The sequence below is a fragment of the Physeter macrocephalus genome, chromosome 9, assembly GCF_002837175.3.
Source record: "Physeter macrocephalus isolate SW-GA chromosome 9, ASM283717v5, whole genome shotgun sequence".
NCBI lineage: Eukaryota > Metazoa > Chordata > Mammalia > Artiodactyla > Physeteridae > Physeter > Physeter macrocephalus.
This window is the reverse complement of record NC_041222.1, coordinates 5,021,206-5,044,531: the sequence shown is the minus strand read 5'-3', so window position 1 is coordinate 5,044,531 and position 23,326 is coordinate 5,021,206. Positions and strand designations below refer to the sequence as shown.

Sequence of the window (23,326 nt, the reverse complement as noted above, 5' to 3'; positions counted from 1 at the left end):
CAATACACTCAATACACATTCATTCCTTTGCTGAATTAAGGAATGAATAAAAATGTTCTGAATGAGTGACTAAGTAAATGAATAACAGCGCTTATTCCATTGTATTGTGATGATTTGTTTCTCGAGGGCAGGGATGGTGTCTCACTCCACTATGCATGCCACCACCCCTTCCCCAATTAGCAGATGCTACATGCCTAGTAGACACTTGCCAAGTACCTGTCAGGAACAAGTCATACCTTTAACCAAAGCTTCCTTCTTCAGGGCTGAGACAATTGAACGAAACCGTGGGTGTGTTTTATCTCCCAGGGAAAGGGCAAAAGCAGCAATGGCCAGTGTAAAAGTACTCTGGGTCGAGAGGGTATTTTCAAGCAGAAAGGTGTCAGCTTTAGTTACAGCTGTGCTGACTTTCTGGAAACAAGAGCAGAAGATACCTAAGTTTCTTTGTCAAGCATCGGCCTATCAACTGATGGGAACTGCCCCCAGGTTGCACCACTCTGGGGCAGGCAAGGTGAAGGGTGGAAAGAGAAATGACCTAATGGAAATGGATGGTGTCTCCCCGAAGCAAATCCTTCCAGGAGAAGGAGCAGAGTGTAACCTGGAAAGTGAAAACGAGATTGTCCACATCCAGTTGTTTTAGTTTCTGAATCCTCCCCTCCTCGGTAGAGGCTTTTCCACTGAATTTCTGCTTCCCATGTCAGACCTAGCCTCTGGGAAGAAGCACCAAGTATAGACACGGCTTTCTCCATTCGCCCCCAGCATAGCTGAGACAGATTTACATTTTCAAAAGGAGTTTTACTAACTAAAACCATCAGTAGCAGAAAAAGAGCCAAGCTGTCAAAGTACTTTTTTTTTTTTTTTTTTTTTTTTTTTCCGGTACGCGGGCCTCTCACTGTTGTGGCCTCTCCCGTTGCGGAGCACAGGCTCCGGACGCGCAGGCTCAGCCGCCATGGTTCACGGGCCCAGCCGCTCCGCGGCATGTGGGATCCTCCCGGACCGGGGCACGAACCCGTGTCCCCTGCATCGGCAGGCGGACGCTCAACCACTGCGCCACCAGGGAAGGGAAGCCCTCAAAGTACTTTTTGATCCTAAGGATTCCTGGAAAAATAGCCTTTGTCCTGAGACAACTAAAGTAGTTATTTTGGGTAAGTGGATGAGGAGGCAGCATGGTGCATCGCTACTGACATCCTGCCTGGCGCATTCTCTCCCAGCACCACTGCTAACTTCTTGTTGATTATTTTGTCTTGCTGGATATATATATAAAACAATTCTCTTGAACTAAACTAAACAATTATTTTGTTTTGTGGTTCGAGTCCTATCAATCCCCTTGGGTTTTTCCATCTTGGTTCTGTCTGCTGGTTTGAAGGACATGTCTAATTTACTTCCCAGATCAGGGTCTCAATTCTGTTAACCTTTGGAATCTTCTATATTGATTCACTTAAGTGGATCCTCTCCTTTCTCCCTTCAGCTTCCAAGCAAATGAAACAGCACAACCCAAGGCAGCAAACGTGGTATGGGGCATCCTCAACAGTTCTGTGATACAGAGAACCTCAACGCTCTGTATTCCGGGTTATAGAACAACAGTCACATACGTGGCATAAGATTTAGCAGAGGTAAGAGTAGGAAGCTGCGGACACGGGGTCATTTTCTCATCACAGTCAGAAGTTATCTGTTCTAATCACAGCTCTACAAGTCAGTAGCCTGTGACATGGGACAATTAAATTCACCTTTCCTACAGGCCTCAGCCTTCTCAACTGTCAACGAGTGGGTTGGACTAGATATTCTCTAGTATCTATGATAATTCTGAAATCCTTAAATTCTGGAGTTAAAGTTATTTTCAAGCCCCCCTCTTACCTTCCCCCCTCCCCCCAAGAATATGGTACGGAAAAAGACCATGGGTGTTGGAGAAAGAAAACTCTTACTTACCTCCAGAGGGCATATATCAAAGGCCTTTCTAATTCCAATCACAGCAAAGGCTGTAAGATATAAAGTTTTCTCTCGGGCTTCGGTGGGCAAGGTACCCTAAAAATAAGCAATGTTTAAAAAGGAGAGTGAACTGGTGTCTTTAAAGTGAAGTGACCTGGCTCTAATCTCCACTTTGGACCTACTCTCCTTCTCTCCCTTCATGCACTCTAGCCGGACTGCTTGCGTTTTTTCAAAGCTCTGAGTCTTACATGCTTTCACTTGCTTTTCTCTCCTCCACCTCTCTACCCTGTAGCTCCACTTCATACCTCTTCACCACGTTCAAGTTCACCCTCTCCTTCCAGACCCTGTTAAAATGCCACCTCCTCTGCGAAGCACTATTCTGTCTCTGTTCTCCCACATTTTCTCCTCTTAGGGCAGTGACGTTCCTATGCAATGCTTCCAAGACCTTCCAGTAAGTAACCTTTACTTTTCTCTCCAGCTTTATTTTGTGCCACTCACCCTCTGGACTTCTCAGCTCCAGCTCTTTTCATGAACCACCCTCTCTTACTTCAAGATAACAGGCATGATGTTTGCTCCACTTGCAAAACTCTGCCTGCCTCCCTCCTACCTAGCTCCCAGGGACCTGGTCAACCCATTTTCTCCACTCCCCCAATCTAGGTTAGAGTTCCTGCTTTCAAAGAAACTGTATTTCCCTTTTCTTAACATGAATCACACACTTGTCACTTACTCAATGTCTGACTTCTCTGCTAGACTGTAACTGCCATGGCCTCAGTGACCACACCTGTTTTGTTCACTGTTATGTCCCTACCCTGTAGCACTTTGTACACATTCAATACATACTTATTGAATAAATAAATGAACACACACACTTAAATCTTGGTTAGAGTTATTAGCATTTATACCTCACTTTCCCTGCCAGTGTGTGAGTTCCTTCGTGGCAGGGATACTCTCTGGTCCATCCTTCCTACTCTTCCTCCCCCATGGTGCCCCAAATAGGCCCTTGCATGTTGTAGGTGCTTAGTGAATGGTTGTTGAATGGATTCGAATAGATGGATGGACGGGTGGGATAGTAAAAAAAATTGCTATAGTAGTTTACTCTTCAAATAGCACCTAGATGATGTCAGTTGCCCCATTTCTTGTGTGAGTCCTAATCGGTCCTAATTATGGGACTCCTGTCAGCCAAGAGGCCACTTGTGCCTGATATGAAAGGGATTGGATTGGGGCAGGCAAAATAAATAAATAAATAAAAGCTGTTGGATCCTAAAAAATACATTCTAGGAGTAGAAGGTGTTGTAGCAGTATTTTGCAGAGATTTTGCAATCCAAGCATGTAAGTGGATTCCAATTTCAAACAGCACTTTGTTGTACTTTTAATAAATTGACCCCACTCTTTCTAACAGAGTGTAAATAGGATCCCTTCCATGTTTCACAACAACATCTTGCAGCCTTGACCTGTAAGAAGGCTCTGAAGTTCAAGTTCAGATTCATACCAAGTGTACGTGGACAAATTAGCACATATTACCTGTTCTGAGATCACTAGCACTTGTACCCTGTGACCCACTAATGCCTGTTACACCAGATGTCCAAGATCTCACTCATCTGACGTATGCTGAATTGTCTGAAGAGCAGGATGAGAAGACCTTTCAAATTCTTTGTACACAAGAGAAGTTTCTTGCAGGATTGCATATATTCTCCCCTCTCTCTTTCATTCTTATAAAATGGATGAGAACACAACTCAAACTTGTAAATAAAACTATTGCTCATCTGTGCATTTGGTTTCCTTACCTGTAATTTTATTGGTTGATAGTCGGAATTTTCCTTGAATGATCCATTTTCTAGTTGACAATTCTCAACCAGCCACAATAAAGAATTACAAATTGAATTTTGTTTCTGATCTAGATATTTACTTACTTGTCCAAGTACTCTTAAAGCAAAAGCTGTTAACCTTTGAGACAAAATCAAATAAATAAACATTTAGATATTGAATCCCTTTTGGCTTTCAACTTTCAGTGTGTTTTAGTTCATACAGTGTTTATTCTTGAAAAGAAAATAATGTTTTAAAATGCACAATTCCAAAGTAAGTTGTTACCATTTCACAAGGGCAGGGAAGATTTCAGGAAGATCTCCCAAAACAATCAAATGTGAGCAGCACATCTTCTGTGACTGCAACATTGTTAGCTTGTACACAAGCTGAAAATTGATGCCTGATGATAAAAAAAAATTCTTCTTTCTCTAAAGTTAAAGACAATAGTGTTGAAACAAATAGTTTTGTGTTAAAGCACTGACTCATGAACATGAGATATGGAGGAGCGCAATCATAAAATTCTAGACTGTAAAATTTGTACCAGCTATCTGATCTAAATCCTCGTCTGAGGTCTGAATTCTCTTCCTCAACATCCGGGGGAGTGTTTCTCTCACTTCCACTTGAGCCATGTTATTGATGCAGAACTCACCACCTCCCAAGGAAGCTCTAGTTATTATGATTACTTAGTCATAAAGCAAGTTCAGTCTCTAATGTCTCTCAAAGAATATCGGAGGGGATCTAAATACTTCATGACCCCATGTGCCCCTTATGCCTCCTTTCCTCCCCTCCAGTTCCTTCACTCAGCAGCCCAGGAGCCAGAAGCCCTTGAGACTCAGACCACTTGACTCTCTCCCTCACTTTAAAATTTTGTTTTCCTTTTCCTTTTTAAAGCAACATTATTCTTAGTACTTTTTGTATCTTCCCTGTATTTCTAAAAAAAATTTTTTGGAAAGTATTCAGGTGTTGGCCATTTTCTTCTATGTATGTTTATCTCCAAAGGAACTCATGGAGTTGGGCCTGGGGTGGTTGGGTCCAAGTGTTTCTATGTTTCTGGCTGAACACCACCCACTCAGTCTTGCCCAGAATCTTGAGAGGCTCTGGGGGTTTCCTGAGAGGCTATCGCATCTTCTCGTGGGGATTTCTGTTCTCCAGGCACTTAGTTTCCAGCTCCTGCTGTGGTGTTTTCCAGTCTGTATCGACCCCCACTCCCTGCATCCTGGGTTTTATCCTCTGGTTGCCATACTCCAGGGGCCTGTGTGTCTTTCAAAATGTGCCACCCACACAGGGTCAGACCCACTTCTAAGGTACAATCTGTGAAACGTGGTAACTGGTTGGATATAAAGCCAAAAGGAAAGGGAGGAATCAAACTTGGTCAGCGGAGGACAAAGTATTGCTGTGCGCTGATTAGGGGAACAGAGGAACAAAAGAATGAATTTGGCATGGAATGTGTTCAAAGGGCTTTTGGCTCCCAAGCCACAGAAATGTGGATCTGGAGCTTAGGAAAGAAGATAGGCCTTGAGACGTGATTAGAGACTCATCTGCATAGGAATTATGGAAGTCATGGGCAAAGATGAGATTGCACAAGGAGAGAGTCTAGAAAATGAGGGTCAAGGATAAAATCCTGGGGACTCTCAACAGTTAAAGGGCATAATTTAAAAGACAATTATTCTAGATTGTAAACCCCTTAAAAGTGTTTCATATAGTAGAACCTACAAAGTACCTGTCACAGTGTTTTTAGTAAATATTTTGTCAAAGCACGATATTATTTTTTGAAAATAAGTTGCCATATGGATTTATTAATTCAGACTGACTTTCCGTCAAATAATCAGAATTTTGGAAGTTATTATGCTTCACCAATTAAGTACTTACAGAGCACCTACTAGATGCCAGGTACATACCAGGCACTAGGAATACTTGAAACTGCCCACACAGAGCTTACATTCTAGTGGTGAGACAGACAATAAGTGTGATAAGTAAGAATGCTAGTGATAAATTCTAAAGAGTAAAGGAAAGCTGGGGAGAAGAATATGAAGTGTTGGGATGGGAATGGCATGCTAGATAGAATGATCAACAGAGGCCTCATCGAGAAGGTGACTTTTGGTAAAGACTTGAAGGAGGTAGGATAGTCAGCCATGATGATACCTCAGGAAGAGGGAGTAGTCAACGCAAAGGCCCTGAGGTGGAAGCATGGCCGGCATGTTCGAGGAACAGCAAGAAGGCCAGTGGGGCTCGAGTGGAGTGAAAGAGAGTAGTAGGGGATGTAGTTGGAGAGGTGAGGTAGGGCTAGACCATGTAGGGCCTTGTAGATCACAGTAAGAAGTTTGGTTTTTACCCTGGGTAAGATGGGAAGCTCCTGAACAGTTTTGAGGGACGTGACCTAACATGTTTTAACAGAGTCCCTCTGGCTGCTGTGTTGAGTATAGACTGAAAAGGGGCAAGGGCTGAAGCTGAAAGACCAGAGGGGGCTAGTGTCATAATCCAGGTATGAGATGAGAATGGCTTGGACCAGGGTGGTGGGTTGGGGCTGGTGAGAAATAGTCAAGTTCAGGATATATTTCGGAGGTGCAGCCAAAAGGATTTGCTAGATCAGATGTGGCTTGTAAGAGAAAGAGGGCAGTGAAGGATGACTAGGCTTTTTAGCCTGAGCAACTGGACAGAATTTCCACTAAGGTTGTTATTCTTTAGTTAATTAACTACTATATGAAAATGCAAGTCAAGACTTTCTACTTACCAAGTGCTAGCACTTCCACCCTTCCACATGCTGTAAGAATAGTCAGTATTTCTGAAGGACATGATGCTCACCATCCCTAAGAGGCACCAGGGAAAGAACACAGGGCTTCAGTGACCCCCATTTCTACTCAGAGAGTGCTTTATTAGCCCCTGGGAACACGAAACTTCCTTTGGTGCCGGGCAGCAAGCACATGCTCTGTGGCCAACACTGAACTTCTCAAAGGAAGTATATGAATCGCTTGAATTGGTAATTATCAAGTAGAACATTCTGAGCTCATTCAAGAAGGAAGGAAGTACTCTGTAGAGTTTGGAATGCAGGTGTCTTGTATCTCATCCAGGCGTTTTAGTAAGTTAAGCCAAAGCGCTCCAGCAAACAGTATTTATTTGTGTAATAGAGTCCACCTCATGATTTTTTTTTTTTGGCTGAAATGCTTTTACAAATAAGCTTTTGTATAATTCATAACTTAAGTATTAGTTTAATCAAACTATTAGTTTAAAAATCACAAGATTTTAATGTATAATATGTGAAATAGTTTTTTTCTTACCTTCTTTTAATTTTTTCTTCAAGTTCTGTTTTTGAGTTAATGAGTTAGCAGAAAAAATGTTCCAATTATTTCCTGCTTCCAGGTAGTGAAAAACATAGAATACTGGGACAGTGCTCATCAGTTCTGCCTCTGCATTCCCTTTGGGGAGGTGGGTAAGGATATCAATGCCTTCCTGACTCAGAACTGCAGACATGACCTCACCTATAAGCAGTCCTGAAACAAACAAACAACACACAAACAAAAACCATAGTAGGTACAATCAATTTCTGTCAACTTCTGAGTAACAGTATATTTTAAATGGAGATAAGAGCAACCATCCCTATCCTTTCCTTTTTACCTAGGCAGCTGAATTACTTCTCAGAACTGGGGAGAGGAAAAAAATTTGATTCGAAGATGTATTTAAAAGAAACACTAAAAGCAGGCTTAAAAATACCACTGCAATATGGGGATAAGATGGTGTAATACAGTGGGCAGATTACAGCATAGAGGACATGGCAAATAAGTTGCCATTCAACCTGAAAGCTTTAGATATTGTAAACTCTATGAATCAATGGCATCCACAAAGCAAAGCGAAGAGTCTGAACTATGAACACTCTGTGAGTGCTATGAGAGCTCTGTCTATAACTCATTGTGAGACCCTGGGAAAAACAGTTTCTCATATATCTAACTACAGAGTTGGACATGATTAAAAAGGTCTTTTCCAGTACTAACATTCTGTGATTCCAAGGTTTTATCTAAGATAAAATGTAGTCAGGACATTCTATTATTTGTTGATGCGTCACTGAATTTTTAATGGCTGGAGACCAGGGATAAAACCTGCTAAAGACACCACTTCTACAAATGTACTGGCACTCTAGAAGAGCAGAGCTGCTTTCTTGGGGCCATTTGCAGGTCATAAAGCCTTCTCTGGAACAGGACTGGCCACTAGGATAATAGATAGTCCTTTAAATCTGGATGCAGCTGCATTCTCATTTTAGAGAGGTCTTTGGGCCAATGACAGCCCTCACCCTCCATCATGGGAGCACGCATCTCCATTCAAATCAGGCCACTGGAAGAAGAGGGTTGGAAGAGTGGTTAGGGATTTGAAGGTGAGAGTAGGAATAGGGTACTCCCAGAGGTCCCCTATTGTATATGCAACTGAGTAGAGAAGAGGAGAAATAGGATCATCATGAGAATATTTGATTTTTGTTTGAAACACAAAGTGAAATAAGAAATAAAAATGGCACTTGCTAATTTACCTTTTACACTCACAATCCTTTTGACTTTTGTTTTGGGGACCAAATCCAATGGTAACCTGTATGGGAACTCCTTTCGTCTACTAATGACACCTGAAATTTAAAAGAAAATTATTAGATTTACACAGAGTTCTTGAGGGAAGACTATTTGCAGATTATTTATAGTATACCTACTTTCGGGGAATTTTTTTAAAAATAATAGACTTTTATAACAACAATATTAAAATTTAAAAGGGAAATTAAAAATAATCAAGGATTTTTTATCAAACCCTAGGCTTATATAATCTTATTAAATAAAGCATTAAAGTTGACTGTAAGCTTCCTGGTCATTACACGATAGGAAATAAATAGGCTATATAAATCTTATTCATCAGTAAAAGGGAGCATGCTGTTTTGTCCAAAGACAGAAAATTATTCCCGGAACTGAAATCTAAAAATAACTAACAAGTAATTCCTTAGTCAAGGAAATGTGAAGCTTAGCTCCATTGGGAAGCATGCCCTGAAATCCCTTCTACCTTCTCCTCTCCATCTAACTTAGACACTTTTTCTTTCTGCACAATAACAGTTTAAGCATGCTGTATCGGAGCATTTTCTACTGTAATCATTGGTTTATTTCATGAAAATGATAGTATTTATCATTCTACTGATAGAATACCAAGCACACTGCTAAGCTCTTTGAATGCACTGTTACACTGGATCCTCACAACAACCCTATGCACTGTGTCTACTATTATTATTTTAATTTTATAGATGAGAAAACTGAGGCTTAGAAAGCAAATTGCTCAAGGTCACAGAGCTAATACAGATGAAGCTGCATCTGAACTCAGGAAGCTTTACTGCAGAACACATAGTAGTCACCACAAAGAGACTCCTCCTTCCATTGTCCTGCTAAGGAAGCTCTCTGAGGGCAGGAACCATTTTTATTGAACGCTGTAGTCCCAAGCACTTAGTCCCTGGCACGTGGTAGATGCTAAAAAAAAAAACAACTAGTGACATTTTGCAATTGCATGGCCAAACCACATAGCTTTGTAGAAGAGACAGGAATGTTCCTCTTCTTTCCTCATCAACCTTTGATAAATGCTGAGGATATAATATTAAAATAAAACTCAGTGAAGACATTTGAGAGCTTTGCAAGGTGGATGAAAGAATACTGAGTTCAGAAAGAACTTACTCTGGATGTGACACTGAGCAAGACACAATCTTTCTATGCTTTGGTTTGCTCATCAGTTAAATAGAGGTAATGGTATTTTCCTCAAAGGGTTTTTGTGAAGATAAAAATAATGTAGACAAAGCATGGCAAACAGTTTGCACTCAATATATGGTACTTATGACAGTAAGTTGTTTGAGATTATCTAAATTTGATCCTCCACCATTTTTTTCCATTGATACCTGCCCTTGGCTATTTCATTTCTCATTATCAACTCTTCTACTAGATGGAAAATGTACAGAAAAAAAAGCTAAAACTAAGAGAAATCAATTTTACTCCTTGTCAGAGATCATAAAAAAGACCCATCAAGGCATCACTTATAAAGGTAGATGCCAGAGAGATTAAAATATTTAAAAGTTAAATCTTTAAAACCAGCAGGATAAAATATGCAATAATGTCTTTGTGAACTAAGATATATAACCATAAAATGAAATTATAATGAATTTGACTATATCAGAATAAAAGATTACTGTTCAAAACCCACTAAGGTTTACGACTGCTCAAAGAAGTATATGAGAGACAAAATCAACAAGAAATAGACAAGAAAACCCAAGTGGAAGATAGAAAAAAGTGCAAAAGATAGGAATAGGCAATTCACAGAATGGAAGTCCAAATGGCCAGCAAGTATATGAAGAAATGTTTAGAAATCACTGTAATCAGAAGAATCCAAATTAAAACAATAATGAGATGTCACTTTATACCCCTCAAAAATGGCACATTTTAGAGAGGCTAGTAACACCAAGTGTTGGTGAGGATGTGGAATGAGGAGAATCCTTATGCAGTGCTGGTGGAGGTATAAACAGTACAGCCATTCTGAAGAGCAATGTGACAGAAGTAAACGATGTTCAGTATATGTATGCCCTTTGACCCAGCAGTTCAACTCCAAGAAACATAGTCCAGATAAATTCTCACACAGATTCGTAAAGGGACATGAATAAGGATGTTCGTTGCAGCATTATTGATGGTAGTGAGGAACCTGTCACTAGGGGATGGGTAAGTAAAATTGTGGTGGAATTGGAACTGAGCAGAACCCTACAGGGCCCCCAAGTACAAAAATGAGCAGTTAAAGATTAGGACAACAGTCACAGACTGAGTGTCTGATGCACATTCCTGAGTTGTTTTACAGATACTGTAACTGCCACCAGAGGAAAAAAGCTAACTGCATGAGGACCAGGCTGTAGCCATGACATTAGTTGCTCCATTTTAAGCAGTACTGAATCTATGGCTAGCACAATTCCAAGAACTGGCCTCAAGAGAATGGGATTAACATTATTGCTCATAGTAAACTATATCTTTGTGGGCATCAAAATAATTGTATCTTGCTCTGCCCATATATGTAAGCAGGCAACTAAAATTGTCAGCCAAGATGCTACAGACCCATGTTGACATTTTCCACTCTGACAATATGGTGTCCTATGTCAGCATGAAGAAAGTTACAGAAGATGGAGCTTCACCCCTGATCCCATAGAAATGGAATGATGTTTGACAGTGGGGAATTGAAAGCAGCTCTTTTGCCCCTTTCCTGTTTGCCCATTTCTGTCCCTCTCTAACCTTAAAAGAACCTAATTATAGGAATGAGATCACTAGGCAGTTTCACCTAACTCCTAACTTATGCTCTCCTGAATGCACACCATGCAAAGAATCAAAGAACTTGTTGATTCTCTTCCTAGATAAAAAGAAGCAAAAATGAAGAATTAAGCAGTTAAAGAATGACTAGCTCTACAGGGAACTCTGCTCAATATTCTTTAATAACCTAAATGGGAAAAGAATTTGAAAAAAAATAGATGCATGTATACATATAAATGAATCACTTTGCTGAACATCCAAAACTAACACAACATTGTTAATCAACTATACTCCAATATAAAATAAATTTTTTTTTTAAAAAAAGGGCTTGCCTGGTGGCGCAGTGGTTAAGAATCTGCCTGCCAATGCAGGGGACACAGATTCGATCCGTGGTCCGGGAAGACCCACATGCCACGGAGCAGCTAAGCCCGTGAGCCACAACTACTGAACCTGCGTGCCACACCTACTGGAGCCCGCGCACTTTGAGCCCGTGCTCCACAACAAGAGAAGCCACTGAAATGAGAAGCCCGCGCACCACAACCAAGAGTAGCCCCTGCTCACCGCAACTAGAGAAAGCCCACCACACAGCCACAAAGACCCAATGCAGCCAAAAATAAAGAAAGAAAGAAAGAATGACTAGCTCTCTACCCCCAACAGCCCCTTTAGAAATCCTGCAGGCAAATCACGTGGGCAAGATAACATCTGAAGAGTCAGCCAGTCTGCACACAATGGAGACTGATGCAGAATTCAACCTCCTGCCTAGATGATTCACCGAGATTCTTCCCCTTTCTCCTTTAAAAACTGTAATGCCTGAGCAGAAACTTTGGAGTTGGCCTTGGGATGCGAGTCTACCTTCTCCCCAGATTGCCGGCTTCTCTGATTAAAGCATCTTTCCTTTCTATTGACATTTGCCTCTCAAATTATTGCCTTTTGTGTGGCAAGCAGCCGAACCTGAGTTTGGTAACAGAATATACTCTAAAATACTGTGTAGAAGCAGTGAATTAAATGCATGTATAGCAATAGAAATATTTGTTTAAAACAGAGTATTGTGTTTAAAAACTTAAGAGCTAGAACAGGACCTATAGCACAATACCTTTTATAGGTTAAAAAAACATACACACACAAAACAACCTTTCCTCCATACTCTAAGACATATTTCAAGCATATTAGATTGGGGGCATTTGAAGGAAGGGAAATGGGAGTGGAGGTCAGGCATGAGGAGAGAAAATAAAACTTGAGAGGGGCCTGCCCAAACCAATGATGATGCTGTGCTGAGAACTGAGGTGGGTGAGGAGCTGAACTCTCTGCATCTGAGATTTGAGAAGAATTGGGGGAGAGAGCTTGTCAGGCAGAGAAAGCAGGAACCAAAGGCTAGGGCTAGTCTTGTGTATTGAGTTTCTGTGTTTAGTCTCTTTTTAAACTGATGTCACATAATTTTAATTACTATTACTTTACAATTTGTTCTGATACCTCATTCTCCCTCACTGATATTTTTCTCAGATTTCCTCTAACATTATTGTCTGTTTACTTTTCCAAATATGTTTTTGTAGCCTTTTAAAAAAAACTCTGTAAAGTATCATAGCGGTATAGCAATTCCAATATACACAGATTGGAAGTATTTAATAAAATCTCTGAAATAAACTGGACAGAATTGGTTGTCATCTTTACCCAATTTAGCACTCTGGAAAGTAACAAAGCTGCCTGAATCTAAGTTGTCTAAAATGATAGGGAAAAAAGTCATATGACAAGATTGGAGAGAGGCATACATTCTTTTTTTTTAACCAAGATTTTTGATGGAGAGATCTATTCCCCGATAAAAGATCATTGCCATCTTGTGGGCCTGATTTTCACACCTGGGTTGGGTAAGACAGGGCTGTTTTGGAAAGCTGTTTGCAATAATGTTAGTATAGCAGGCATAAGGGGCAAGAGAAAGAGAAGACAAAGGAAGCAGTGGCTCTGAGGTGTGATGTGACTGCATGAGGCCAAAACCTCAGAATTTGTCACATATCTCCCAATATATCCTTCACAGGATGGGAGGAGGTCTGTGTGAAGATAAAATTAGAGAAAAAAGTTTGCATGAAGTCATCCTTATTCAGTTTATGGGACTCAGCTGATTAGAAATGTAAATATTAATTCTTTGCTTTCCGAGAGGAAATAGCACTGTGAGTATAGTGGTCTTGATTTGTAAGGAAACTTTTTTTTTTCCATTGCTGTATCACTGAAAGAAAAGAAGAATGATACAATGCAACAATAAGGTAAATTTCAACCATTTAATAAGAACTACAGTAGTCTGTCTTTTTTTGGTGAAAAGAATTGTTAACTGAAAACATTCTAAATTTCATAAATACATAGGTATTTAGGCCTTGATGAAGTGCTCAAATGTTTGCATAATTCTAACTTTAAGAAGATTCAAAAAATAAAGGAAGATTCAGAATATCTCAACTGGAGGAAAAGCAAGGAAGCAGGAACAATGAGGAATGGCTTTGTTACGTAATTTATTAGCATTATTGTGTTTTCAAATAATGCATGTTAGATAAGAATGTAAATGACTTTTTCTTAGGTGTTCTTTGGACTGATGGTTCTATAAGAAAATATCATAACTTATTATTGTGATGGATAGAATGGTAAAATGACTAATATATAAGGGAAGTCATGCAATGATTACTATTTCAATGCTTTGTATTTAAAACTAATGGGGTTACTCTGGGAATTCCCTGGCGGTCCAGTGGTTAGGGCTTGGTACTTTCACTGCCTGGGTTCGATCCCTGGTGGGGAAATAAGATCCCGAACCACGCCATGCGGCAAAACAAACAAAAACCTAATGGGATTATTTTTCTTTGTTCTAAACCCATCCAGATTATAACACATGCTATCAAAAATGGCAGTGAACGGGCTTCCCTGGTGGCACAGTGGTTGAGAGCCCGCCTGCCAGTGCAGGGGACACGGGTTCGTGCCCCGGTCCGGGAGGATCCCGCATGCCGCGGAGCGGCTGGGCCGGTGAGCCGTGGCCGCTGGGACTGCGCGTCAGGAGCCTGTGCTCCGCAACGGGAGAGGCCACAGCAGTGAGAGGCCCGCGTACCGCAAAAAAAAAAAAAAAAAAAAAAAAAAAAATGGCAGTGAACTAAGAAGTGGATACTTCTGATTCTAAACAATTAACATTTTTAAAAATAGTGTCTCAGGTTACACATCTCTCTAGGGCAAAAGACAACATATAAAATACAAACTCATTTTGCCTACCGTAGATACCCTTTGGGTCCAGAGTCGTGCCAGCATAACTTTCCCTTTTGACACCTTCCGGCTAAAATAAAGGCAAAAATCATTCAGTTAAGAACATAATTAAATTTATATGACCTGAATGCTTGAATCAACTTGACTACTTTTCCAATTAAAAAATCCTTTTTTTTTGGAGAAGGCAAAGTATGTTTAAATACTTATATGCCTACCTCCAGGAATAAGATTTTCTGGCTATTTGCATGATGATCAGAGCAAACACTTAAATAGAAGTTATTATAAGCCAGGTAACTGATCTAAGTGCTTTGTATGTATTAGCTCATTTAACCTCAAAAATACTCTGTGGAGTAGTGCTCCCATGTGACATACGAGGAAACTGACACCCAGAGAGATCAAGAAACTTATCCATGTCACACTGCTAGGAAGTAGTGGAGCCAGGATTCAAACTCAGGCAGTGTGGCTCCAGAATCTGTGCATGGAACCACCATGCAAAGATGTATAGAAAATAGAATGTGCCTTGCACAAAATAAGTCAATACATGTTTACTGAAGTGAATTTCATGGCTGAAAACAGAACTCAGAGAATGAAGACCTCGGAAGACCCAGTTCTGTCATTAACATTCTTGCCAAGAATCTTAATCTTAAAAAGATAACATGAAAACACTCAACAGACTGTGTGGGTAAACAGTACTTAAGAAATGATAGTTTTCTTCCTTTTTTGGCCTGTTTACTCATTTACAAAATGGAAAATTTTCTAGCCTATAAATTCTAAACTATAAATGCATGGATCCTATCTTATTTATTGCTGTAGCTCCAGTACTTAGCATAATGTCTGGCACAGATTTCAAAACATTTTCTGAATGTGTTGGGGGAAAAAAAATACTCCAGAAAACTATATACCAAAATGTTAAAATTGGGTATCTCTGGTTGTAGGGGTTTTTGGTGGTTTTAATTTTCTTCTCTGTGGTTTTTCAGTATTCTATGCTTTCTACAATGAGCAAGTATCATTATTTTATTTAAACTTTAAAAACATAATTTCAGGCTTAAAGAAAAGTTATAAGAATAGTCCAAAAATATCTGAGATAACCCCCACCCAGATTCCCCCAAATGTTAACATTTTGTTATGTTTGTGTTATCATTTTTCTCTCTGTGTGTCTCTTTCTGAATCACTTAGGCATGAGTTGCTGATAACTTTTTTTTTTCAGAAAGAAAAAAGTGTTTTTGAAAGAATTTTTAAAAAGCATATTTTCTTACCACCACTCGTAATGTTTTTATTAAGATTTCGCTTCCAACAGAAGTCTCCAGTGAGAAGCTGATGTTGTGGAGGCCGATTTCCAGAGGAAGCACGCTGAAGGTCACCAAGTGGCTGGAGGAGCCCTCTATTCTCTGGTGCAGACATTTGGAGGAACTTTTCCCCTGAGGGTCAATGTCTGGGCTTCCCGATGAACAGATTCCCTCCACAGGAGACATTTTAACACAGAACTGAAATATCACCAGTGAACAATTATTTCAAAACATTTTATGATGAGGAAAGCACGCCCTGATTACATTCGTCTGGACAAAAACTCTCCCCTGGTACTCGTTAAATAATCCCTTAGATTCCAAGGCTGTAGAGAAAGCTCATTTCAGATTTTCTAAAACACACAAACCAGTTGCCATAGAGCTTAGCAATGTGACAGGATGTCTAGAAAGCTCAGCACTGGCTCAGAAACATCTAACCTTCCTTAGACTGTTACCTACTAAATCGGGTACAACACTACTGAAGTTCCTTGTTCATGTTGTCATGATAGCATTTGTTACACTGTCTCTTTACATGTTTACATTTTAGGCAGTGGAGGCCCAGGCTCAGGCACTCTGTGTATCTTACTCATCTTTGTCTCTTATAGCTCAGCCTTTGGTATTCAATAAATGGTTTTATGAAAGACTGGAAACTCCATCTCTTGTCATTTAAGGTCCTGCCTAACATGCCCCCGACCAACTTTTCCAATCTTACCTCTTATTAACTTCCCACTTGTACCCCATTTTACAGCCAGACTCTGGCTCCAGAAAGACCTAGGTTCAAATCTTGGCTCTGCCACTTCCTGTGTGACAAGAGCACATTGCATGACCCTCCATTTCTTCATCTTTGTAATGGGGATAATAATGATACCTACTGACTTCTGGCTCAAACAGTGAATATTTTTCATCTCCTCTCCAAAATCTAGTGAACTGACAGAACTATACCCAAAATAATAAATCTGTAAGATCCGGAATAAATCAAGCAGGTAAACAAGGAAGAGTAACAACATTCAACAACTAATTTTGCGGAATTTCTCAAAAATGGCAAGCTCCTTTTCCCTCTTAACTATCTTCTTGGGAAACACAACAACTAGGGTGGGTGAGGCAGGAGTTGAAGAAGACTTTTGGGTCACCTGAGGCCAATGATTCCCCCTGGAGAGCTGGGGTAGGAGAGGTGAGGATAGATACAGAAGAGTGATTTGATCAAATTCAACATGAATTCATTATAAAAACTCTTAGTAAATTGAGATAGAAAGCAACTTTTGAAACTGATATCAAACATCAAAAAAAAAAAAAACCCAAAAACCCCAAAACCAAAAACTCTGGCAGTCGTTCTGCTTTCAGAAATAGGCAAGTAGCTCCTACTTGGATAACTCTTCTGCAAATAATAACTATAAGCTCTAGATAAAATACATATTAAAAAAAAAACTACCTGAAGGCACTAGAGATTGGAAGAGAAAGTGACACTCAGAAGAAAGGAGGGACACTGTTGTGAGGGTCCTATTTTTTTTACAGTTTTAACCTGAGGGCAGTCACCATTAGTCCCTTAAGGAGTAGCTAAACCTCCAGTAGAACCTGCCATCTTATTGGCTTAAAGAACCAGGGGACAGAGTATGGCACAGCCACCACAGTGGAAAAGTGAAGGACCTCCGGGTTCAGCGTATAAACTTTGCTCAAACCTGGGCAACCCTTGAACTACGCACAACACAGACTCTAAGCATCCCAGCTAAGGCTAACGGAACTGAACTGAGATTTCAAAGTTTGAGACTGATTCAGCCAACTGCCTGCTAAAACACACAAACCAAGATGAAAGCTCTTCAGAGGATCGTAATAGAATCCAGAGTCTCTGTAACATTTCATTAACAAAGTCCAAGGGTCAATGCAAAGTTACTAGATGTAAAGAAATAGGAAAGTGTGATCTGTACTCAAGAGGAAAGGTAATTAATTGGTAATTACCCTGAGATATCTCAGATGTTCTTGTTTCTTGTTTTGATATGATGAATACTGCACTGATAATTTAAAAATTAAATAAAATATGGCAGTACCATGAGATGTGTGACACTTAAAACACTGTCTAATTATAATCATGTCATTGCACTTTGTGGTGCTCTGAGCAGTAGTGCAATGCAATGAAAGCACTACATACGGTCTATGTCACAACTACTCAACTCTGCCATGGATAATACCTACACAATGGGTGTGGCTTTAAACTTTATTTATGGACACTGAAATTTGAATTTCATATAATTTTCATGTGCCATGAAATATTCTTCTTCTACTTCTCCCCCTCAACTTTTTAGAAATGTGAAAAACATTCTTATCTTATAGACCATAAAAGAAGAGGGAGCAGACCAGTTTTGGCCCATGAGCCATAGATTGCTGACCCCTGATCTAGTACATAAAGCAAAAGAATGAAGAGATGTAAAAAATTCAATATTGTAGACAAGTCAGTTTCCCTTACAGTAATTTATAAATTCAGGATAATACCTATCAAAACCTGAATACATTTTTAACTAGATCAGCAAGCAATTATTTGACAGAGTCTTAAAATCATAAAACTTAAAAATAATTCAATTTCAGTGTATGTACATATTTTTGTTGCATCAAAGTATGAGAGAGTAATCTATAGAAAACATTCAAGTGTAAAGTATATAACACTAGGAGAGTGGAATGGAAATATGAGTTCACAGATAAAAGGAATGGTATATAATTTGTTGTTAACAAGAGTTTATTTGGGTATTTTTAAATGGATTGCTATGGTATTTAGATTCTGCTGTATACCTTTAAAAGTTTGATATAACAGTTTTATTTTTAAAATATCAATACTCAAGTGTTCCCGAAGTTATAAATTTGCATATTTTTTTGAATTTATGATGAAAAATTTTAGATGCCAATTTAAAAATGTACCAATGGAGGGCTTCCCTGGTGGCGCAGTGGATGAGAGTCCGCCTGCCGATGCAGGGAACACGGGTTCGTGCCCCGGTCCGGGAAGATCCCACATGCCGCAGAGTGGCTGGGCCCGTGAGCCATGGCCGCTGAGCCTGCGCGTCCGGAGCCTGTGCTCCGCAACGGGAGAGGCCACAGCAGTGAGAGGCCCGCGTACCACAAAAAAAAAAAAAAAAAAAAAAAAAAATGTGCCAATGGGGTACTTAGTTTTTCCAAAAAGATTTAGGGAGCTGTAAGAGAAATTTTTGGAGACCACTGAAATACTCATGTCTAAGAATAAACTTAGAGCTTTAAAAAAAAATAGAGTTAGATTTTTAGATTGCATTGAGTTCCTATATAAAATTTTGTGATTGTGATTTTCAAGTGAAATCAGACAGCCTAATGTATAACTCTGTTTAGAAATGTGTTGGCAAAAAGAAGACAAAGGGTGGGTCTGGCCATGGCTGGAGTTTTTCACAGAGTGTACCCCAGAGCAAAAGGGGATCAAGGGAGTTGACATGTTTTTAATCAGTGAGGCTATAATGATGGCTTATGAATTCTAACCTGAACAAGGAGTGAAGTAAAGACTTTAGCATAAGAAGGCTAATGAACAATAAAAAGTAATGGAGTCAAAGAGCTGGAGGTTTCAATGATGCTGTAGAAATGTAGCTACAAAGTAACAAGGTTAATGAGTCAGAAGGATAGGTAGGAGGTGGTCAGTTGGTGAGATGTTTGAAATCAAATTTTCGGGGGGGGGGAAGACAAGATCTGCAGAGTGAAGAGTGTGAATGGCTAAAATGGAGGAAAGGAAAGGGTTTTTAGAGGTAAGGAGATCAGGGTGATGAATGAACCAAACGTAAGCTCATCTTTCTCTGAGCCTCCACAGCACATTGATTATCTTAAGGACTTGTATTCTTCATTGAATTGGAGTTGTATGAATAGTTATCTTAACTCTTCTTCTTTTCTTCTTCCCTTCACTGAGTTGAGTTTGTGTGTGTGTGTACGTGATAATTCCATTAATAGAATTCTCAGAAAATCAGGGACATCTTCATTTTTTCCATTTATTTGAACATACCATAATACTTACCAGAATTCCAGACGTTCTATAGTTGTAAACAGTTCCACTCAATTGGATCTGTTCCCCTCGTACAACAGAATATGGTATATTCATTTCCAGGAAGACATTTTTGAACACCTTTGCCTTGAGAGTATCAGCAACACATATACCTTCAGCCCAAAGTGAAAGCAAAGTTGAAGCATATTAGGGAATTCCCATAATGCCTTATTAGTACTAAAATGTCTCAGATTTGCTTTGCTTCAAGGAAAAAACGAAAGTTAGATGATGTTTTTCTCTGCCCTAACACCCCATGTCCTTGAATTTTCTACTCACTGATTTTTAAAAATTGAGCTATAATTGAAGTATAATATATTAGCTTCAGGTGTACAACGTGACTCGATATTTGTACACATAAGTCTAGTTAACATCCACCACCACACATATTACAATTTTTTTTTCTTGTGGTAAGAACTTTTAAGACCTATTCTTTTATCATTGTTCTTCATTCAATAATTATTGGTATTAACAGAAAACTTCATTTGTCCAACAAATATTTAATTCTATTTAAGGCGTGAAAATGTTTATTAACTAAAGAGCCAAATCTCTTTTTTAGATGTTCATTATTGGTTCCATTTAATGGGCATAAAATTTTGATTGTGGAAACCAAGATTTATAAGAACAAAATATAGCGAGCAAACAAGCCAAGCCTGAAGTTATTTATAAAGTGTCTGCACTAAATCACCACAAAAGGGCACTAGTCCAGGAGAGAAATTATATATTTTTCTCTAACTCTACTGAATCTTCTACTCACTGAGAAAATACAAAGGAAAATGGGGGCTTCACATCAGTATTTATAAAATGATAGCTAATAGAAGAACAAAAGAAGAAACTGATACAGTCCACGATGTGGGCACATCTAAGTCTCTTTGTAATACATTAAAAATAGGTTTTAATAAATGACACCACTTAAGTCCTGGGTAAACTAAAAAGACAATAACAAAAAACTGCATTTTGCCAAATCAAATCATTCCTTACGTGAGTATATAGCTTCAATTTGCTTACCACTATTTGAAATGCCAACACCTTGAATTTCCCAGGTAGTTAGAGAATCAGGTAGCACAAACTGCAACTGGTTTCTGAAAGTTAAAATGTTGATATATTCAAATACAGCAGAACATTGATTAACCCAAACTGACAGCTTGCATTAACAGAATTCTTGCTTCATACTACTTTAGAAGAAAGAAAAAAATCACAACAGAACAAAATCACATCAGGTATTAAAGAAAAATCAAGCAAGAAAAGTTTATTCAGTAACTCTTATACTCATTCCATGTTTTTAGATATTTCACTTGTATGATGAGAATTCAAATTCAGAAGGATGTCTTTGAAACATTGCAAATTCAAAACATACAATTCAAAGAAAAAAATTATGTTTATTGTGTAGTATGTTCTGAAGTAGGGAAGCAAAATACTAATGCATCTTAACACTGCTCATAACGAAGTTGATATAACTAAAAATTTCTGATTAAGATCAAGCTTATACTCATTCAACAAACAGCTATTGTGCACCAACTTTGTGTCAAGCATAGCACTAAATACTGAGTGCACAGCACTCATAGATACAGTCCTGCTCTCAAGCAGTTCACGGTCTAGTAAGAAATAGTTCAGTATATAGATTGCGATTCACTGTAATAACTGCACCAATAAAACTTTTAAAAAGTTCAGAGGCAGTGTACATTGATTCAACAAATTTATTTTAGTGACTCTAGAAGCCAGACCCTATGCCAGGTCCTGGATATAAAACTAACCTGAATTTAGTCCTTGCCCTGGAAGTATTTACATTTTAATGTGGAAGACACTCAGGTAAACAGGACATTATTATATTGTGTGATATGTGCAACAGAGTTCATTGAGAGGGGCAATACATCCAGTCACTGGGTGGGGGACAGTGGTGGAAAGGTCTGCGAGGGGAAATGCTAGCCAAGGGGCAATGTCAGATGAAGTGGACAATACTGTGGAGGAGGAATCAGTCAGGACAAGGGTAGAGGCCAGGAGACCCATTAGAAGTCGGATGTCAGGCCCTGAACTCACTGCCTTGACGGCTCCTTGGAAAGTCTGTGCTTTGAGCCCCACCCCCCAACCCCCTGGCCGACCTGAGGAAGGATGACACTCAGGGAAGGGGCACTGTTTTCAGTGCCTGGTACAGAGTAGGCATTCTATAAACATGTGTTGAATAAAGGATTTTAACAAGAAAAGAACCTTTCTCCCTATTAATCAATGTTTGTTTTGTAGTTACAGATATTTCAGGATGAAAACAGCTGCGTAATGCAGTGTAAAGCACACAGTTGTGCTCGGTAAAGGCTACCTGAAATGGAATGAAGTTGAATGGAATGGTACCCTTCTTCCCCAAGAGTTAATCATGACCTGGAACCAATTATCAGAAGAAATCACACGCTAAAAAAAAAGAAGTAAAATCAAATTTGACCCAATGGTGGTATCATCTTAACTCTTAAATAAAATATTGGGAAATGGGTAGTTTCCAGATTTTTGGTCAGAATATTTGCATTTTTCCATATTTTTCAGAGAAATGTCAAAGAAATATAATACCTTTTGGGGACATGATGAACTTCCCATAACCAGCTTTCTGGAAAATAAGTCCTTATTTCTGGTTTGGTTACTGGTAAAAGAGTCTTTATATCTGGGGGAAAAAGTATATTTGATCATGGAAAAACAACATAAATTCTACTTAGAGCTGAATTTTAAAATATGGACATTAATCAATAGCTTAAGCATTTTCAGAAAGGTCAATGAAACATTTTGTTTAGTGATTTCAAAATAGAACAATAAAGGCCTTAGGATTTCCTCATTAGTGGCACTGACAAAATGAATAAAGCATAAAAATATGTTTAATAATTTGTTTTTTAAATTGCTAAATGTTTCATGTTCCGGAAATTATACAAGATACTAATTAGTCTATAAAGTTATTTGCATTTTAAAAATTTCAATAATTGTTTTTATTTTGTAAAATAGGGAGGTTTATATGATTCCCTGCCTTACCTCAGAAATTTATTTATATTTTCTTTAATAAAAATGGACAGAATGTCTGCTTCTGTCCAAGATGCACTGATAGGGACTGGAGTTACACCTCTGCCTTAAGAAAACTAGAAAACCAGACACCACAGCTTTCAAATATTAGAGCATAAGTGAGCCAGGACAGTGATCCCCGAGAAAAGGGAGACAGATTGGGTGAACCCTAAAATGATCCAGGTTTACTGTCTGGAGGCAGTTTACAGGCTTTAGAGCAGGGAGAGAAACCCATACAGACCCTGGCAGAGTTGCAACACCACGCATGGGAATTTGGGAGGCCAAGCTGTCTAGAACAAGGGACAGAGGGGAGGGAGCTATACAGGCTGAATTCCAGGCAGCTGATGCCAACCCAGATGATTAGCGTTGAAAAACTGGACCACGAAAAATGGATATGTACTAGATTGTTCATAAAAAATACTGCGTGTAATAAGCAAAAATCTGAAAACAACCTAAATATATCTAATAACCTGGTTTTGGTAAATAGCCACAAGAATTTATTTCTGCAGAAATGTACCCACTCAGAATGATGACATTTAAGACATACTGTTGTAAATTGATACAGCCACTATGGAGAACAGTATGGAGGTTCCTTAAAAAAACTACAAATAGAACTACCATATGACCCAGCAATCCCACTACTGGGCATATACCCTGAGAAAACCATAATTCAAAAAGAGCCATGTACCAAAATGTTCATTGCAGCTCTATTTACAATAGCCAGGACACAGAAGCAACCTAAG

General features: G+C 39.1%; 1 protein-coding gene across 1 annotated transcript in view; it reads right to left on the bottom strand.

Annotated features, from left to right (window-relative positions):
* C5 (complement C5) overlaps positions 1–23,326 on the bottom strand; it is an 80,311-nt gene that overhangs the window by 23,536 nt on the left and 33,449 nt on the right. Inside the window, exons 18-28 of the mRNA XM_007123628.3 lie at positions 22,107–22,197; positions 20,562–20,635; positions 19,530–19,669; positions 15,494–15,721; positions 14,247–14,307; positions 8,240–8,329; positions 7,002–7,214; positions 6,458–6,533; positions 3,708–3,867; positions 1,924–2,019; positions 237–408 (exon numbers count right to left, since the gene is read on the bottom strand). Coding sequence (XP_007123690.1) covers positions 237–408; positions 1,924–2,019; positions 3,708–3,867; positions 6,458–6,533; positions 7,002–7,214; positions 8,240–8,329; positions 14,247–14,307; positions 15,494–15,721; positions 19,530–19,669; positions 20,562–20,635; positions 22,107–22,197 — 1,401 coding nt within the window. The remainder of the gene's footprint in view (positions 1–236; positions 409–1,923; positions 2,020–3,707; positions 3,868–6,457; positions 6,534–7,001; positions 7,215–8,239; positions 8,330–14,246; positions 14,308–15,493; positions 15,722–19,529; positions 19,670–20,561; positions 20,636–22,106; positions 22,198–23,326) is intronic.